The sequence below is a fragment of the Phacochoerus africanus genome, chromosome 2, assembly GCF_016906955.1.
Source record: "Phacochoerus africanus isolate WHEZ1 chromosome 2, ROS_Pafr_v1, whole genome shotgun sequence".
Classification (NCBI taxonomy): domain Eukaryota; kingdom Metazoa; phylum Chordata; class Mammalia; order Artiodactyla; family Suidae; genus Phacochoerus; species Phacochoerus africanus.
Window position 1 is genome coordinate 240,114,566 of NC_062545.1, and position 14,104 is coordinate 240,128,669.

General features: G+C 53.8%; 1 protein-coding gene across 1 annotated transcript; it reads left to right on the top strand.

Moving 5' to 3' along the window:
- The first annotated feature begins 1,040 nt into the window (after positions 1-1,040).
- On the top strand, positions 1,041-12,936 carry GRHPR (glyoxylate and hydroxypyruvate reductase). Its single transcript, XM_047767948.1, has 9 exons — positions 1,041-1,192; positions 3,112-3,242; positions 3,619-3,691; positions 6,277-6,393; positions 7,460-7,548; positions 8,936-9,040; positions 9,743-9,878; positions 11,127-11,257; positions 12,603-12,936. Exons 1-9 carry the CDS (start codon positions 1,110-1,112, stop codon positions 12,722-12,724), a joined length of 987 nt encoding a protein of 328 aa, XP_047623904.1. The 5' UTR covers positions 1,041-1,109; the 3' UTR covers positions 12,725-12,936.
- Positions 12,937-14,104: the final 1,168 nt, after the last annotated feature.

Below are 14,104 nucleotides of genomic sequence, written 5' to 3' on the forward strand. Positions count from 1 at the left end.
ATAGGGCTTAATTAGCCCCTGGTAACTGATGAGCCCACCTGATGTCAGGCCCCCTGTAAATGGTTGCCTCCTTCTCCCTTAAGCAGCAAAACCTGCTGCCATGTCCTGTCTGCTGTCTGCTTGATGGGGCATTGCTCCAGATCCCCTGTCTAATAAACCATTGATGTCTCTGTCTCTAGGCTCCTTCTTTGGTTTCAGGGCTGGACAACTACAAGGCTTGCAGGCCCGTGGGGTGCAGCCCAGCACACCTGCTGTTGTAAGAACTACACATCGTCATCCTCTCAACAAGCCAAGTGTTAGGTACCTACTATTATCCCCATTTTATGATGAGGAAGCTGAGGCATGCACAAATTTAACCACTTGTCCTTAGTGGGTGGCAGGGCTCAGTGCTTGCTGAATACCTAACATGACCCAGGGCCCATGCAAAAGTTGCTTGCACAACTACTAGCTTCCTGTAGGGAACTGCACCAAGTGTTAAAGAGGTCGTTCAGGGATTCAGATGGCCCTGGGCCAGGCTCCTCTGTGTGTACAGTAGGCCGAACTCAGAGCCTAGTCTGCGCGTCCAAAGACCCCTGCCTAGAACAGTGTGACCATGATGGAACAGAGAAGATGGTCAAGGCACTGAGGCCCTGGGAATGGGGGTGGTCCCTGACTGCCTCCCCCTCAGGTGGCAGACTCTGACAGCTATAGGCACCTTTACGGCACCCACACACGTTCACACAAGACTCTCCCCTGGATGCCCCTTTGCCGATCCCAACCCCCAAGCCATGGCCCGCCAGTCCTAAACCTCTGGGGCAGTGGGTACTCAGAGGTAGGTCCTGGAGCCAAGGGCCTGAGCCTAGGACGAGCCCCAGGTCCAGTCTCCGTTTCATGAAGTCTTGATCACACACACACACACACACGCACAAGGCGCACACTCGGAACCCTGTTTACCCCACACTCAGACACAGTGCCACTTCCACTCCCAGTCTCCAGCACAACAATCCCACACGCCCCCACGTGGCCCCCGCCCGCTCCAGTCCCGGCCCCGCCCCCCCGAGGCCCCGCCCCCTCTCGGCCCGCTTCCGGCCCGCGGGATCTGGGCCCAGAATCCGGCGGCTCCTGGGTGCATGAGGCGAGTGAGACTCATGAAGGTGTTTGTCACGCGCAGGATCCCCCCGGAGGGCAGCGCTGCGCTCGCCCGCGCCGCAGAGTAAGAGGCTGGCGTCCCTGCCCCGCACCGCGGGCCGAGTCTTCTCCCGCCGGGCGCGCTGCCTGCGGGTGGTGGGAAGGGGCTGCGGAGCCCAGGGGAATCGTTCTGGGACCCGGGGCACTGCTCTGGGACTTTGGGCGCTCGGCACGCGGGGTGACTCAGCGTCTCCCGAGGCCCGGTTATTTTTGGTGGGGCGGACTGAACGGTCCTTGAGGTCAGAGAGCACCCGGGACCCTGCACTTGGGCCGTGGCCAGACTTTGCAACCTGTGCCCAGCTGGAACAGGTTGGAGTTTGGGGAAGCTTTACCTAGGCCTTTGCAGTGACTCTGAGACCTGCAATTCCCCTAGCGCTTGCAGTGGGGGTGGGGGACAGGGTTGGAGCCCTTCCCAGTCATGGGCCTGGGGAGAGGAAAGTCCAGGCTGTCTGTTAATCCTTTACTCTCCGAACTCATTTGGCCCTATCAGGGACCTTGGCAGTCCCTGGCCTAATACCTTTGAACGGCTGGCAGGGGGCTTGTGGTGGTATGTTTTACATTGAGCCAGGCATGGGAGCCTCACTGGGTGCTTCAGGTACGTAAACTCTTAATCCTTCAACACTGTGAAGTCAGTGCTGTAATGCTCATCTTACAGATGTGAAAACTGGGAGAGATGAAGCACCTTGTCCAGAGTCACACAGCTCTGTATGAGGCACAGCTGCGATTTGAACGCAGCTTTTTCTTGTTGCTTTTTAGGGCCGCACCTGTGGCATATGGAAGTTCCCAGGCTAGAGGCTGAATCAGAGCTACAGCTGCCGGCCACACCACTGCCACAGCAACACAAGATCCGAGCCACATCTATGACCTACACCACAGCTCACAGCAATGTCGGATCCCGGACCCACTGAGCGAGGCCAGGGATCGAACCTGCATCCTCATGGATACTAGTCGGATTCATTTCCACTGTGCCACGAAGGAGACTCCTGAACTCAGCTCTTTCTACATTAGAAAGGTTTGCCCTGCCTGTGTCAAGCAGGGAGAAGGTGGAACCTAGCCTCAGAAACCAGCGCTAGGGGAAAATGAGATTTGTTTACTTCATTCAATACAATAAAACCTTTGCTGTGGACTTGCCATGTGCCGAGCATTGAGGAGGATGAGGAGAGGCCAAGAATAACAATGGCGCTAAGGGCAGCGATACCGTTGTGCCACTGTGGAAAAAGAGGGTGATAGGAGGCCTGTGTCTGGGGCTTAGGCATGGAGGTGCTGCAGCAGGGCTTTCTGGGAAGTGCCAGTGGCTTTGTCTTGCACATATAGATGCTACATGTGTGTTGGCTGCAGTGAATTAAATGTCAAGGGCCAGGAGGCTGGGCAGCACTGCCAGGAAATATGCCCAGTGCCCACCAGCCACCATGGAAGCTCGCCCTGAAACTCCGCTGTATTGAATTGCTTTGATCTTATCCAAGTACAAAGTCCAAGTTTCATGAACTCATAGGACAGGACATTCAACTGGACAGGGAATCCAAGCCCCATATGATGCAGTTACACCCCCCCCCACCACCGCCACTGGTCTTCCCAACAACAGGCTGCCCAAGGCCTGGGTGCTCACTATCTGTGAGCCTCCCATGGGGTTGGAGAAAGCCCTTCCTTGCGTTGCGTCGAGCTGAGAGCTGTCTCTATGACTTTGTCTTTTCAATCTAGGCCCTTGTCAGCAAGCTGTGCCCTGTGACCGCTCGTCACCCTTCAGCCACCCTCTCAGGACGGTTCTGAGGCTTCCCTGACCTTGACTCCCCTCACCCCGCCCCAGGCAGCTTGAGGCCAGAGCTAGCAGGAGGCAGTGTTTCCTTGCCACTCTGAAAAGGGTCTGCAAACGTGGCCGGGGCACTTTGGGGGCCTGAGGGCACTTGGGGCTTCCCCACTTCTGAGTGGGCTTTCCTTTGCCTTTAGCTGTGAGGTGGAGCAGTGGGATTCCGATGAGCCCATCTCCAGTGAGGACCTGGAACGGGGCGTGGCCGGGGCGCATGGCCTGCTCTGCCTCCTCTCTGACCGCATAGACAAGAAGCTCCTGGACACTGCAGGTGTGTGCGCCGGGCAGGCCTGGGGAGGATTCCAAGGATGTCTTGGCCTTGTCAGGCACATCAGCCTGCTGCTGCTGGGTGCCGAGCAGGTCTTCTGTGACCTCTCCGAGCTCTGAGGGTGTTCACTGCAGTCATGGGCCCATGCCTGCGGTCCGCCTGGCACACACATTGCCCCCCTCTCCTGGCTATGAGTCCCTGGAGGGAAGCCTTAGGAGGGCAAAGCCCATGGTGTGGACCTGGGCCCCTGTCCAGCTCTGCACAGCCTTGCTTTATGACCTCGGGCAGGGCCCTGCCTTTTCTGGATCTGTCTGTAGCATGCGGGAGGGCTTTGAATCCCTTGAGGCAAGATATAACCAATGCCTTTTCTGCACAACAGGAGCCAATCTCAAAGTCATCAGCACGATGTCTGTGGGTGTCGACCACTTGGCTTTGGATGAAATCAAGAAGCGGTAAATGCGGTTGGGGCTCTGGAAGGAGGCCTGGGGTGAGGGGTAACTACCAGAGCGGGAGAAAGAGGAGCTGAGTATTTGTTTTTACTTCATATCCCTCGACCATTCAGTGAAAATATGCGGTGGCTGATGATAAAATCTGCCCATGTGTGGGTAGGTCAGTTAAGATGAGTCTGAGTGGTCAGAAAAAGTGGGTAGCACTGTGCAGGTAGAAGCCTTTCATGTTCACATTTATTCTCTTTTTTTGAGGCCCACCACAACCCCTTCAAATAGAAAAGGTATTATTATTTCCCTCTTTATATGAGGAAATTCAGAAAGGTTAAGTCTTTGGACTTTGGACTCTGATCTTCCATCTTTTTTTTTTCCTTCCTTCCCACCTTTTTTAAAGGCCACACCCACGGTCCCACGGTTCCCAGGCCAGGGATTGAATCTGAGCTGCAGCTGTGACCTATGCCGAATTCTTTAACCTACTGTGCCTGGCCAGGGATCGATCCTGCTCCTCTGCAGCAACCCGAGCCACTGCATTCAGATTCTTTTTTTTTTTTTTAAGCTCAATGAATTTTATTATATTTATAGTTGTGCAACCATCATCACAACCCAGTTTTACAACATTTCCATCCAAAACCCTCAGTGCATCCCCCCACTGTCCCAAACCTGTCTCCTTTGGTAACCATAAGTTTTTCGAAATCTGTGAGTCCGTTTCTATTCCGCAAAGAAGTTCATTGTATCTGTTTTTTAGACTCCACATATAAGTGATAGCCTGTGACATTTGTGCCTCACTGCGTAACTTAACATGATAATTTCTAGGTCCATCCATGTTGCTGCAAATGCCATTATTTCATTCGTTTTTATGGCTGCATAATATTCCATTGTGTATATATACCACATCTTCTTTACCCATTCCTCTGTTGATGGACATTTAGGTTGCTTCCATATCTTGGCTATTGTATATAGTGCTGCAATGAACACTGGAGTACATGTGTATCTTTTCGAGGCATGGTTTTCTCTGGATAGATGCCTAGGATTGGGATTGTTGGGTCAAATGGTAATTCTTTTTTTAGTTTTTTGAGGAATCTTCATACTGTTTTCCATAGTGGTTGCACCAATGTACATTCCCACCAACGGTGTAAAAGGGTTCCCTTTTCTCCATACCCTCTCCAGCATTTATTATTTGTAGACTTTTTGGTGATGGCCATCCTGGCAGGTGTAAGGTGGTACCTCATAGCAGTTTTGATTTGCATTTCTCTAATTATGCGTGATGTTGAACATCTTTTCATGTGTTTTTCGGCTATCTGTCTATCTTCCTTGGAGAACTGTCTGTCTAGATCTTCTGCCCATTTCATCATGGGGTTGTTTGTTTTTTTCTTTTTCATGATTTTAATTTTTTTCCATTCTAGCTGGTTTACACTGTTCTGTCAGTTTTCTACTGTACAGCAAGGTGACCCAGTCACACATACATGCATACATTCTTTTTTCTCTCATTTTCATGCTCCATCATAAGTGACTAGATATAGTTCCCAGTGCTACACAGCAGGATCTCATTGCTTATCCATTCCAAAGGCAATAGTCTGCATCTAGGGTTTTTTGTTTTTTTGGTATTGAGCTTCAGGAGGTGTTTATGTATTTTAGAGGTTGATCCCTTGTCAGTCGCTTCATTTGCAAATATTTTCTCCCATTCTGTGGATTGTCTTTTCGTTTTGTTTAGGGTTTCCTTTGCAGTGCAAAAACTTTTAAGTTTAATTAGGTCCTATTTGTTTCTTTTTGTTTTTAGTCATTACTCCAGGAGGTGGATCTGAAAAGATATTACTGTGGTTTATGGCAGAGAGTGTTCAGCTGTGTTTTCCTCTAAGAGTTTTACAGTATCCGACCTTGTATTTAGGTCTTTAACCATTTTGAGTTTATTTTTGTGTATGGGGTTTGCGAGTGTTCTAATTTCATTCTTTTACATGTGGCTGTCCAGTTTTCCTAGCACTGCTTATTGAAGGGGCTGTCTTTTCTCCACTGTGTATTCTTACCTCCTTTGTCATTGATTAGTTGACTGTAGGTGTGTGAGTTTAATTCTGGGCCTTGTATCCTGTTCCACTGATCTTTGCAGTCAAATTCTTTTTTTTTTTTTTTGTCTTTTTGCCATTTCTTGGTCTGCTCCCGTGGCATATGGAGGTTCCCAGGCTAGGGGTTGAATCGGAGCTGTAGCCACCAGCCTACGCCAGAGCCACAGCAACACAGGATCCGAGCTGCATCTGCAACCTACACCACAGCTCACAGCAACGCCGGATCCTTAACCCACTGAGCAAGGCCAGGTATCGAACCTGCAACCTTGTGGTTCCTAGTCGGATTCATTAACCACTGAGCCACGACAGGAACTCCTGCAGTCAAATTCTTAACCCATTATACCACAGCGGGAACTCCTCTGATCCTCCACCTTAAACCCTTCCTCAAATGGGAGATAATCAAAATGGGAATGAGAGCTGGCCATTCTCTGAGCTTCACGACAGGCAGGTCCAAGCTGCATCACAGAAATGTCCCAGCTAGAACTTGGTGAAGGTGCTTGAGGCCGGTGTTACCACCAGATCTTTGATTCGTAGTGGGATCCGTGTGGGCTACACCCCGGATGTCCTGACAGACACCACGGCCGAACTTGCTGTCTCCCTGCTGCTCACCACCTGTCGCCGATTGCCCGAGGCCATCGAGGAGGTGAAGAAGTGAGTGGACACCTGGCAGGGAAGTCAGCGCTGCTCAGCAGCTGTACCTGAGCAGCCAGTGTCACCCTGGTCCAGACGAGACCATGTGCCCGGGTGTGCGCCAACTAGCCAGGGGGGACAGACTCAGCCAGAATACTCAAGCGCATGGCAGAGCTGGGAGTGGGCATGGAGTGAGGCTCATCATGGGGGAGGCTTCTCGAAGGAGCCAGTGGGCATCATCTGGAGAGCTTAGAGGGAGCTGTCACCCTCCCTCACACGTCACGTGGAAATCCCCAAGGCTCGGAAACCGAAGGTGTTGGACTTGGCTGCAGATACACTGACCTGTTTGGTACAGGTGCCACCCCAGACTCTGCCAAAGGTGTTCCGTAGACTATAGCACAGGCGCCTGACCACCTTTCTCAAATCTGAAAATTTTAAAAATCTGGCCTGAAGGTTTCAGATGAGAGATTTGGGTCTGCATGTCTGGAGCCGGGGAAGGTGTTTAGGTGCAGGGACTGGCTTGGGTGAAGGCCAGGAGGCATGCACATGCAGGCCCTCAGAGATCTGGACCAGGCGGGGCTTCAGATGGGGATGGGGCCGGTTAGACACAACGCTGAATGTCCCTCCTGCTCGGGAGTTGGCATCTTCATTGGAGGTGACTCAAGACAGGCTCCGTTCCCCTGTCCCCCCAGGGCAACAGGGCTGGGCTGTGGCTTCCCCGGAGCGCTGAGAATCCTGGTTTTGGAATCCCACATCCTGGGTTGGCAGCCTGCTGCTCCCAGCTCTGCCCTGGCTGTTTGACCTCAGGGCACCCTTTCTGGTCTCAGTTCCCCATCTGCAAAATGGGAGGAGAACCTAAAAGACCCCTTCCGGCCCTCAGGTTCTGTGCCCCAGTGGCTTTAAAAGAGTCCTTCCTGCTGCTTGTACGCCGTGCCAAGTGGTTGTAGGTGTGACTCATGCTCCTCTCAGTCCTTGACTGAAGGCTGGGGCCTGTCCCCTGGACCGCAGGGCCTGCCTGAGGGTGAGGGGTAGCCCTCAGCTTTGCCCGAGGCCAGGGCCTCTCACCCGCCCCTCTCTCTCCCTGTAGTGGTGGCTGGACATCGTGGAAGCCCCTGTGGATGTGCGGCTACGGCCTCACGGAGAGCACCGTCGGCATCATCGGCCTGGGGCGCATAGGTGAGTCTCCCATCTACCCATTTGGCGTCCGGCTCTCATGTTTGGTTTTTGTCTTTTTGCCTTTTCTTGGGCCGTTCTCGTGGCATATGGAAGTTCCCAGGCTAGGGGTCGAATTGGAGCTGTAGCCCCCGGCCTACCCCAGAGCCACAGCAACGCGGGATCTGAGCCACATCTGCGACCTATACCACAGCTCACAGCAACGCCGGATCCTTAACCCACTGAGCAAGGCCAGGGATCAAACCTGTAACCTCATGGTTCCTAGTCGGATTCATTAACCACTGAGCCACGACAGGAACTCCTGCCTCTCATGTCTTGATGTGAGTCTCTGGCACCCGGTGTCTGGGACGCTGACAGCCCCGGTGTCTGGGACGCTGCGCGCAGTAGGGACATTGCTAATGAGAAGACACGGCTTCATAAAACACAGGCCACAATGAGATGAGGCGTTCCTTAACTCACTCAGGGATAGAAGCAAGTTTAAGAGCCAGGGTTCTTTATGATTCTAGCTGCATACAGAACAGATGAAAGTGATGATGGCTGCAGGGTTGGGACCTGTAGGAGGGGTTTACTGTGGGAGAGCCCATGCTGCCCCAGGCCTGGGCTCTGGAGGGTGTTTGGCTCGCAAAGCCTTAATTCAGGAAGTGGAAGCTCCAGTGGACAGAGCTTACCTGCGATTCTGAGGTGGGACAGAGCTCTTTTGCTTCCAGTGGGCCCCGGCGCTAGAGAGGTCTGACATTAAGGCCGGTGGTTCTCTGGCATCCTGCCCTGTGCGGAGGTCAGGGTGAGGACAAGAAGTGTGCTGATCTATCTGGATAACGCGCAGCCCTGCCTCTCCCACCAGAAAGCTGCTTGGAGGAAGCCAGCAGCTCTGGGGCGTGTTCTGTGAAAATCCAGCTGCCTCGGCAGCAGCATGTGTGGAAAGGGGTTAGAGCGGGGGCGAGCTGGCACTTTGGCAGTGCCACCCAAAAGGCAAATGGGGACCGCAGCTGCATGAAGAGAAGCAGCAGGTCCAGGAGGAGGAGGCAACTGTGGTGGTGAGGCCGCTCCCGGGATGCCAGGTCCAGTGCTCAGGGAAGGTCAGCCTGGGGCCCTGAGGATGGCCAGAACCAGGTCAGGACAGCCACAGCCAGTCTCAGCCTCAGAGGAGCTGTGGTGCTGCCTCCAGACCCCTGACAGGCTGTCACATGGGCCCCTGAGGGCAGTGTGGGCTGACGGGGACCAGTTAAAGGTGGTCCCCCACTGTGGTCAGACCAGTTAACGCTGGAAAGGACCTGGACCGCCCCTCCCCCAACCGCTTCCCACAGGGGCGCCCTCTCCCTGGAGCTGCTGGGCGCTGCCCCTGCTCTCTAGGAGTTGGGAACAAGCAGTGACCCTGAGTCCTTGCCTCCAGGCCAGGCCATTGCTCGGCGTCTGAAACCATTCGGTGTCCGGAGATTTCTATACACAGGCCGCCAGCCCAGGCCTCAGGAAGCAGCGGAATTCCAGGCAGAGTTTGGTGAGTAAAACTTGGATTTCTGCAGGAGCTCCCCCGTGCACGGTTAGATGGTTCTCCGTGTTTTAGGCAGAATGCGGGAGCTCCACGGAGCCTGCGGTGTCCTTTGGGTGTTTGCTGACCTACCTGCTCCCACACGCAGAGGCCCACTTGGGGAGCGCAGGGACTCATCCAGCCCACACAGTGGGTTCCCTCCGTGCCAGACTCCAGGTCTCCTGTTCTTCAAAGTCCCTCGTCACCACTGTCCATAGAGGGGCGGTGACACATGTAGGAATTGCAGGGAACTTTCACACTTTCCTTGATAAACTGGTGAGTGCCTATCCCCAGCGCTACATGCAGGTGGATCCAGCCCCCTGGCAGGTGAGCGGAGGGCAGGCTGGATTTCAGCTGGCTCCACCCTCCTTGGCACCTTGGGCCAGAATGGCCCGCATCCCGCTGTGTGACCTTGAATAAGCTCTTGCCCCTATCGGCCCTCCGTTTCCCCACCTTTAGACCAGGGGTCTAGCTGAGTGATGTCACACACCAGGATCCCATTCGTGGCCGTCGACTTTGCACAGTTATCAGAGTTGTCCAGGTAGAGTCGAGGCCTTCAGGAAGCATCTTGGGAGTTGCCATTATGGGAGGAGGGAGGAAGGGTCAGGTTTCCCACCCCCTTGCTGTCCCTGACCTGGGACACAGCACCTGATGGAGCCCTGCCCTCCCCAGTGCCCGTCCTCCAGCTGGCCGCCGAGTCTGACTTCGTCGTCGTGGCCTGCTCCTTAACACCTGCAACCAGAGGGCTCTGCAGCAAGGACTTCTACCAGCGGATGAAGAAAACGGCTGTGTTTATCAACATCAGCAGGTATCCTGGGTCACCGGGGGAGCCTGCAGAGGGCTGTCCCTGCTGTTGTGCTTTGAGCTTTTCCTTCCCCGTGGGCTGCCAACGAGGCCCAGGCTGGCTTACCGCTCGCCATAAGCCAACCAGCCAACACAGGCCCCAGAGCAGGTCTCAGGGGTTCAGAGCAGGGCTTGGCTGGGCTGGTCTTAGCAGTACCCCAGCCTTGCTCAGGGAGTAAAGACAGGATTGCAGCATGTATGGGGTAACTTGTTCCTCTCACCACAAAGGGTTGGACTTAATGTCATCTTTACAGCCCTTTGAAGGCCGGCCTTCATGGCACTGAGCCTAGGTCTGTGTGAGTCAGTGACCACCTGAACCCTTGTGCTCCTGGGAAGACAGACTCAAAACCCAGGTTGTCTTGAGTCCTCAAAAATGTCCCTAGGGTACCTTTAGGCCACTGAGCAAGTTACAGGGGTAGACCTTCCTTCTCTCCCACTCCAACCCCTTCCTAGCTGGTGCCCTTTGAACCTGTTTAAATCAGTTTAGAGGCAGAGATGGGCAATGGGAAGGGATTGGATGAGGGCACTCCAAGGGCTCATCCAGCCCCGAGGTGCCTGTAATCACTAGCATTTAGCTGCAGAGGAGGTGCCCCCCGGGGTGGAAGGAACACAGGGCTCACTCACCCTGACGCTGAGTGTCATCGCTTCCATCTCGTACCCAATACTGCAGGGCCCCGCGTTTTTATTGCACAACTATTGTTTAGTGCACAGTATGAAGTCCAGCACATCAGTTAACTCTCCTCCAATGGTTCAGTCCTGGGAAGGATGGCTGCTCACTTGGATGGCTGTTGCTGGGTGTACCCTTGGGTCTCTGCCGACAGTGTGCTGTGTGCTTGTCAGCAGGTGGTCTGGGGCCCAACCCAAATGCAGGCTCTGGTTCCACTTGCAATCGTGTGAACAGGTAAGCTTCGATCCTGCCAGCATTCCTGGGAGTTAGTATTCTCCCTCTCTTACAGAGGAGGACCCTGAGGCACAGAGAAGCTGAGACCCTTGCCCAAGGTCACACAGCTCAAAAGTGGCAGGGCTGGGGTTAGGGTTAGGGTTCTCTGTGTCACTGTACAGACGAACTGTAAATAATTGTCTACTATAAGACTTACTGCTTTGAAAGTCAGTGCCAGGTTGATGGAAAAACTCATTCTATGGGTGGCTGTGCCCTAATGACAGCTTGGGTGGAGGAAACTTCAGGACACCCATGTCACACTGTCATTCCCAGGGGAGAAGTGGTGAACCAGGACGACCTGTACCAGGCCCTGACCAGTGGGCAGATTGCAGCTGCTGGACTGGATGTGACGACCCCGGAACCACTGCCTACAAACCACCCTCTCCTGACCCTGAAGAACTGTGGTAAGAACCGCGCTTTGCTGGACACTTCACCGGGTGGCAGGTTCCTTCCCGCAGTGGCTAGTGACGCTGGATTGCAGTTCTCCCAATGCTCAGGCTGAGTGTTGTGCCCTTCAGAGACACAAAGGTTGATGCTTCTGGCATCGCTCCCTCTGTGACCTTAGCGCAGTGGCTCTCCCGCTTTTATGGAGGGACTGATCAAAAACACGGGGTGCCTTCTGCCTCAGCAGGTCCTGGGTGGGGCCCGAAAAAGTGCTGCCCACGCGCCCCCTCGCTGCCACTGCTCAGCCCGGGAGCGCAGTGGGAACCTCTTCCTTAGTGTTCCCCTGTAGCCTCCCCAGGCTCTGTGCCGAGTTAACACTTCTTTATACTACGTACTCTCTGTTCAGGCGGCTAGTATGCGCTGTCTCCAGGCTAATGTATAACTGAGTGGAAGGGCCTTGGGTTGTTTGGGCCAGTCTCCATCCTTTATTTACATTCCAGAATGGAAACCCAGAGAGAAGGTTCGCAGCTGCCTTCCCCGCAGTGAATGCCCCCATTGTTGCAGCCTTGAAAACTCTGCCATCCCCGGCCCCATGCCCACTGCCCACAGCTGGGGAATCCGCCCCATCCCCCAAGGCTGGGAACTCAGCTCGGCGCCCTGGGCACTGCTTTCTTTCCTTTCTTTTTTTTTTTTTTTTTTGTCTTTTTGCCATTTCTTGGGCCACTCCTGCGGCATATGGAGGTTCCCAGGCTAGGGGTAGAATCGGAGCCGTAGCCACCGGCCTACGCCAGAGCCACAGCAACGTGGGATCCGAGCCACGTCTGCAATCTACACCACAGCTCACGGCAACGCCGAATCCTTAACCCACTGAGCAAGGCCAGGGATCGAACCTGCAACCTCATGGTTCCTAGTCGGATTCGTTAACCACTGCACCACAACGGGAACTCCATGGGCACTGCTTTTGAAAGGCACTCTTTGGGGACGAGTGATCTCACTCGTTCTGAGTGGGGCCAGAGGGAGCGGTGCTGTCCAGCCTTTCCTCGTGTTATTTCCTTAGATCAGAAGCCCAGCGTGTCACTTCAAGGGGCCCGTGGTGTGCAGTAAATTGGCACCTAGTTTCACTACCTGAAATATGACCCCTCCCAGCCCTGACATGCTTGTGCTCAGGACACCTAACGCTTGTCACCCTTGTGCTGGCTTTCAGCGGCTCCTGGGGAGTGGATCGCTTAGTGACAAGAGGGAAAGCAAATCTAGGAATGATGAGGCAGATTCTCTTGATTCTTCTTACTGGCAAATCCTAGCCATGAAAAAGGGCCCTGAGTTAAGGCTCTTAAGCCACCCTTCTCATCTCCCTCTCCTCTCCAGTGATCCTGCCCCACATCGGCAGTGCCACCCACAGGACCCGAAACACCATGTCCGTGTTGGCAGCTAACAACTTGCTGGCTGGCCTGAGAGGGGAGCCGATGCCCAGTGAACTCAAGCTGTAGTCACTGAAGGCCAGCAGGCAAATGGCCCCGGGATTCTGTCAGATGCACCCGGGCTCGACTGGACCCACAGGATGGGCACAAAAGCAAGAAGTCTAATCTGTACTGATTCTGCAGAGGGAAGACTGGTGCCGACAGATGTGCTTGCCACTGCTGTGCTGGAAACATCTGAGCCCAAAGTGTGTAATTCTATTAAATAATTCTCTGAGAGACCATCTGGGTGTATAACTGGGAAAAGCTAACAACAAGAGCACCTGTTTACCTTTTTACTTCTTTTATTTTTTGCTTTTTAGGGCTGCACGTGTGGCGTATGGAGGTTCCCAGGCTGGGGTTGAATCAGAGTTACAGCTGCTGGCCACAGCCACAGCAACTAGGAATCCGAGCAGCGTCTGCGACCTACATGGCAGTTCACAGCAACACCGGATCCTCAACCCACTGAGCGAGGCCAGGGATTGAACCCATATCCTCATGGATCCTAGTCGGGTTCTTTAACTACTGAGCCAGAAGGGAACTCCCCTGCTGACCTTTTTAAAATCAGGGCTTCTAGTGACCTGCAGCTTCTGCTTCACACCCTGTCCTCACCCGCCCGGCATTTTAACTACTAGACGTTCACATTCTCTGCTAAAATGCCTTCAAATGTCCCTCACTGAGCACAGGACCACCACAGCCCAATGGTGACCACGGCAATTGGATCTACTACCTAGACTGTGGGGCAAATTACATACGCATGGCAAAGAATTAGGGAAGGTCAAAATACCCATTTCTTGGGGTCAAGAATAGTCAAAATAGGTGGATTTCTCTTTTTTTTTTTTTGGCCACACCCATGGCATTTGGAGGTTCCCAAGCCAGGAAGGGACTGAACACGTGCCATAGCAGTGACCCAAGCCACTGCAGTGACAACGCCGGATCCCTAACCTGCTGCATCATAAGAGAACTTTCTAGGTGGGTTCTGTAAATGTTATTTTAAAATGAGTTCCGCACCTTCACACTTTGTTCCTCGTGTCCATCTCATCCCTGCAACCCCCCAGCTGGATGCCCTTTTCTAGTCAGCTCCTCCCAAGGCCAGGCCACCGGCACTGCCACAGCCCCACGCCTGCTGAAGGTCTCAGGCTCCAGCTCTTCCCCAGAGCCAAGCCAGACTGCAGAATGGAGTTTTCATCCTGGGAGGCAGGTAAGGGAGCAGCAGACAGCGCAAGATGCAGCAGGCCCTCTAGGAACAAAACAACGGAGTGGCTGCGAACACCACCTTACACCCACCCACAGCTCAAGACAAAAAGTCCAAGGAGAGCAGAAGGGACTGACTGAGGGAATGGCTGGTAACTATTACGAATTGATAGCATGAGAGTCATTTTCTAGGAAGCTTGGTCTTAAAAAAAAGTACTG

What these genes read in the sequence shown, in the direction of transcription:
- GRHPR (XM_047767948.1), top strand. Translation starts at nt 1,110, where the DNA reads ATGAGGCGAGTGAGACTCATGAAGGTGTTTGTCACGCGCAGGATCCCC. An exon ending in GTGTTTATCAACATCAGCAG is followed by an intron (nt 9,879 to 11,126) that starts GTATCCTGGGTC and finishes TGTCATTCCCAG; the next exon opens with GGGAGAAGTGGTGAACCAGG. An exon ending in CCTGACCCTGAAGAACTGTG is followed by an intron (nt 11,258 to 12,602) that starts GTAAGAACCGCG and finishes TCTCCTCTCCAG; the next exon opens with TGATCCTGCCCCACATCGGC.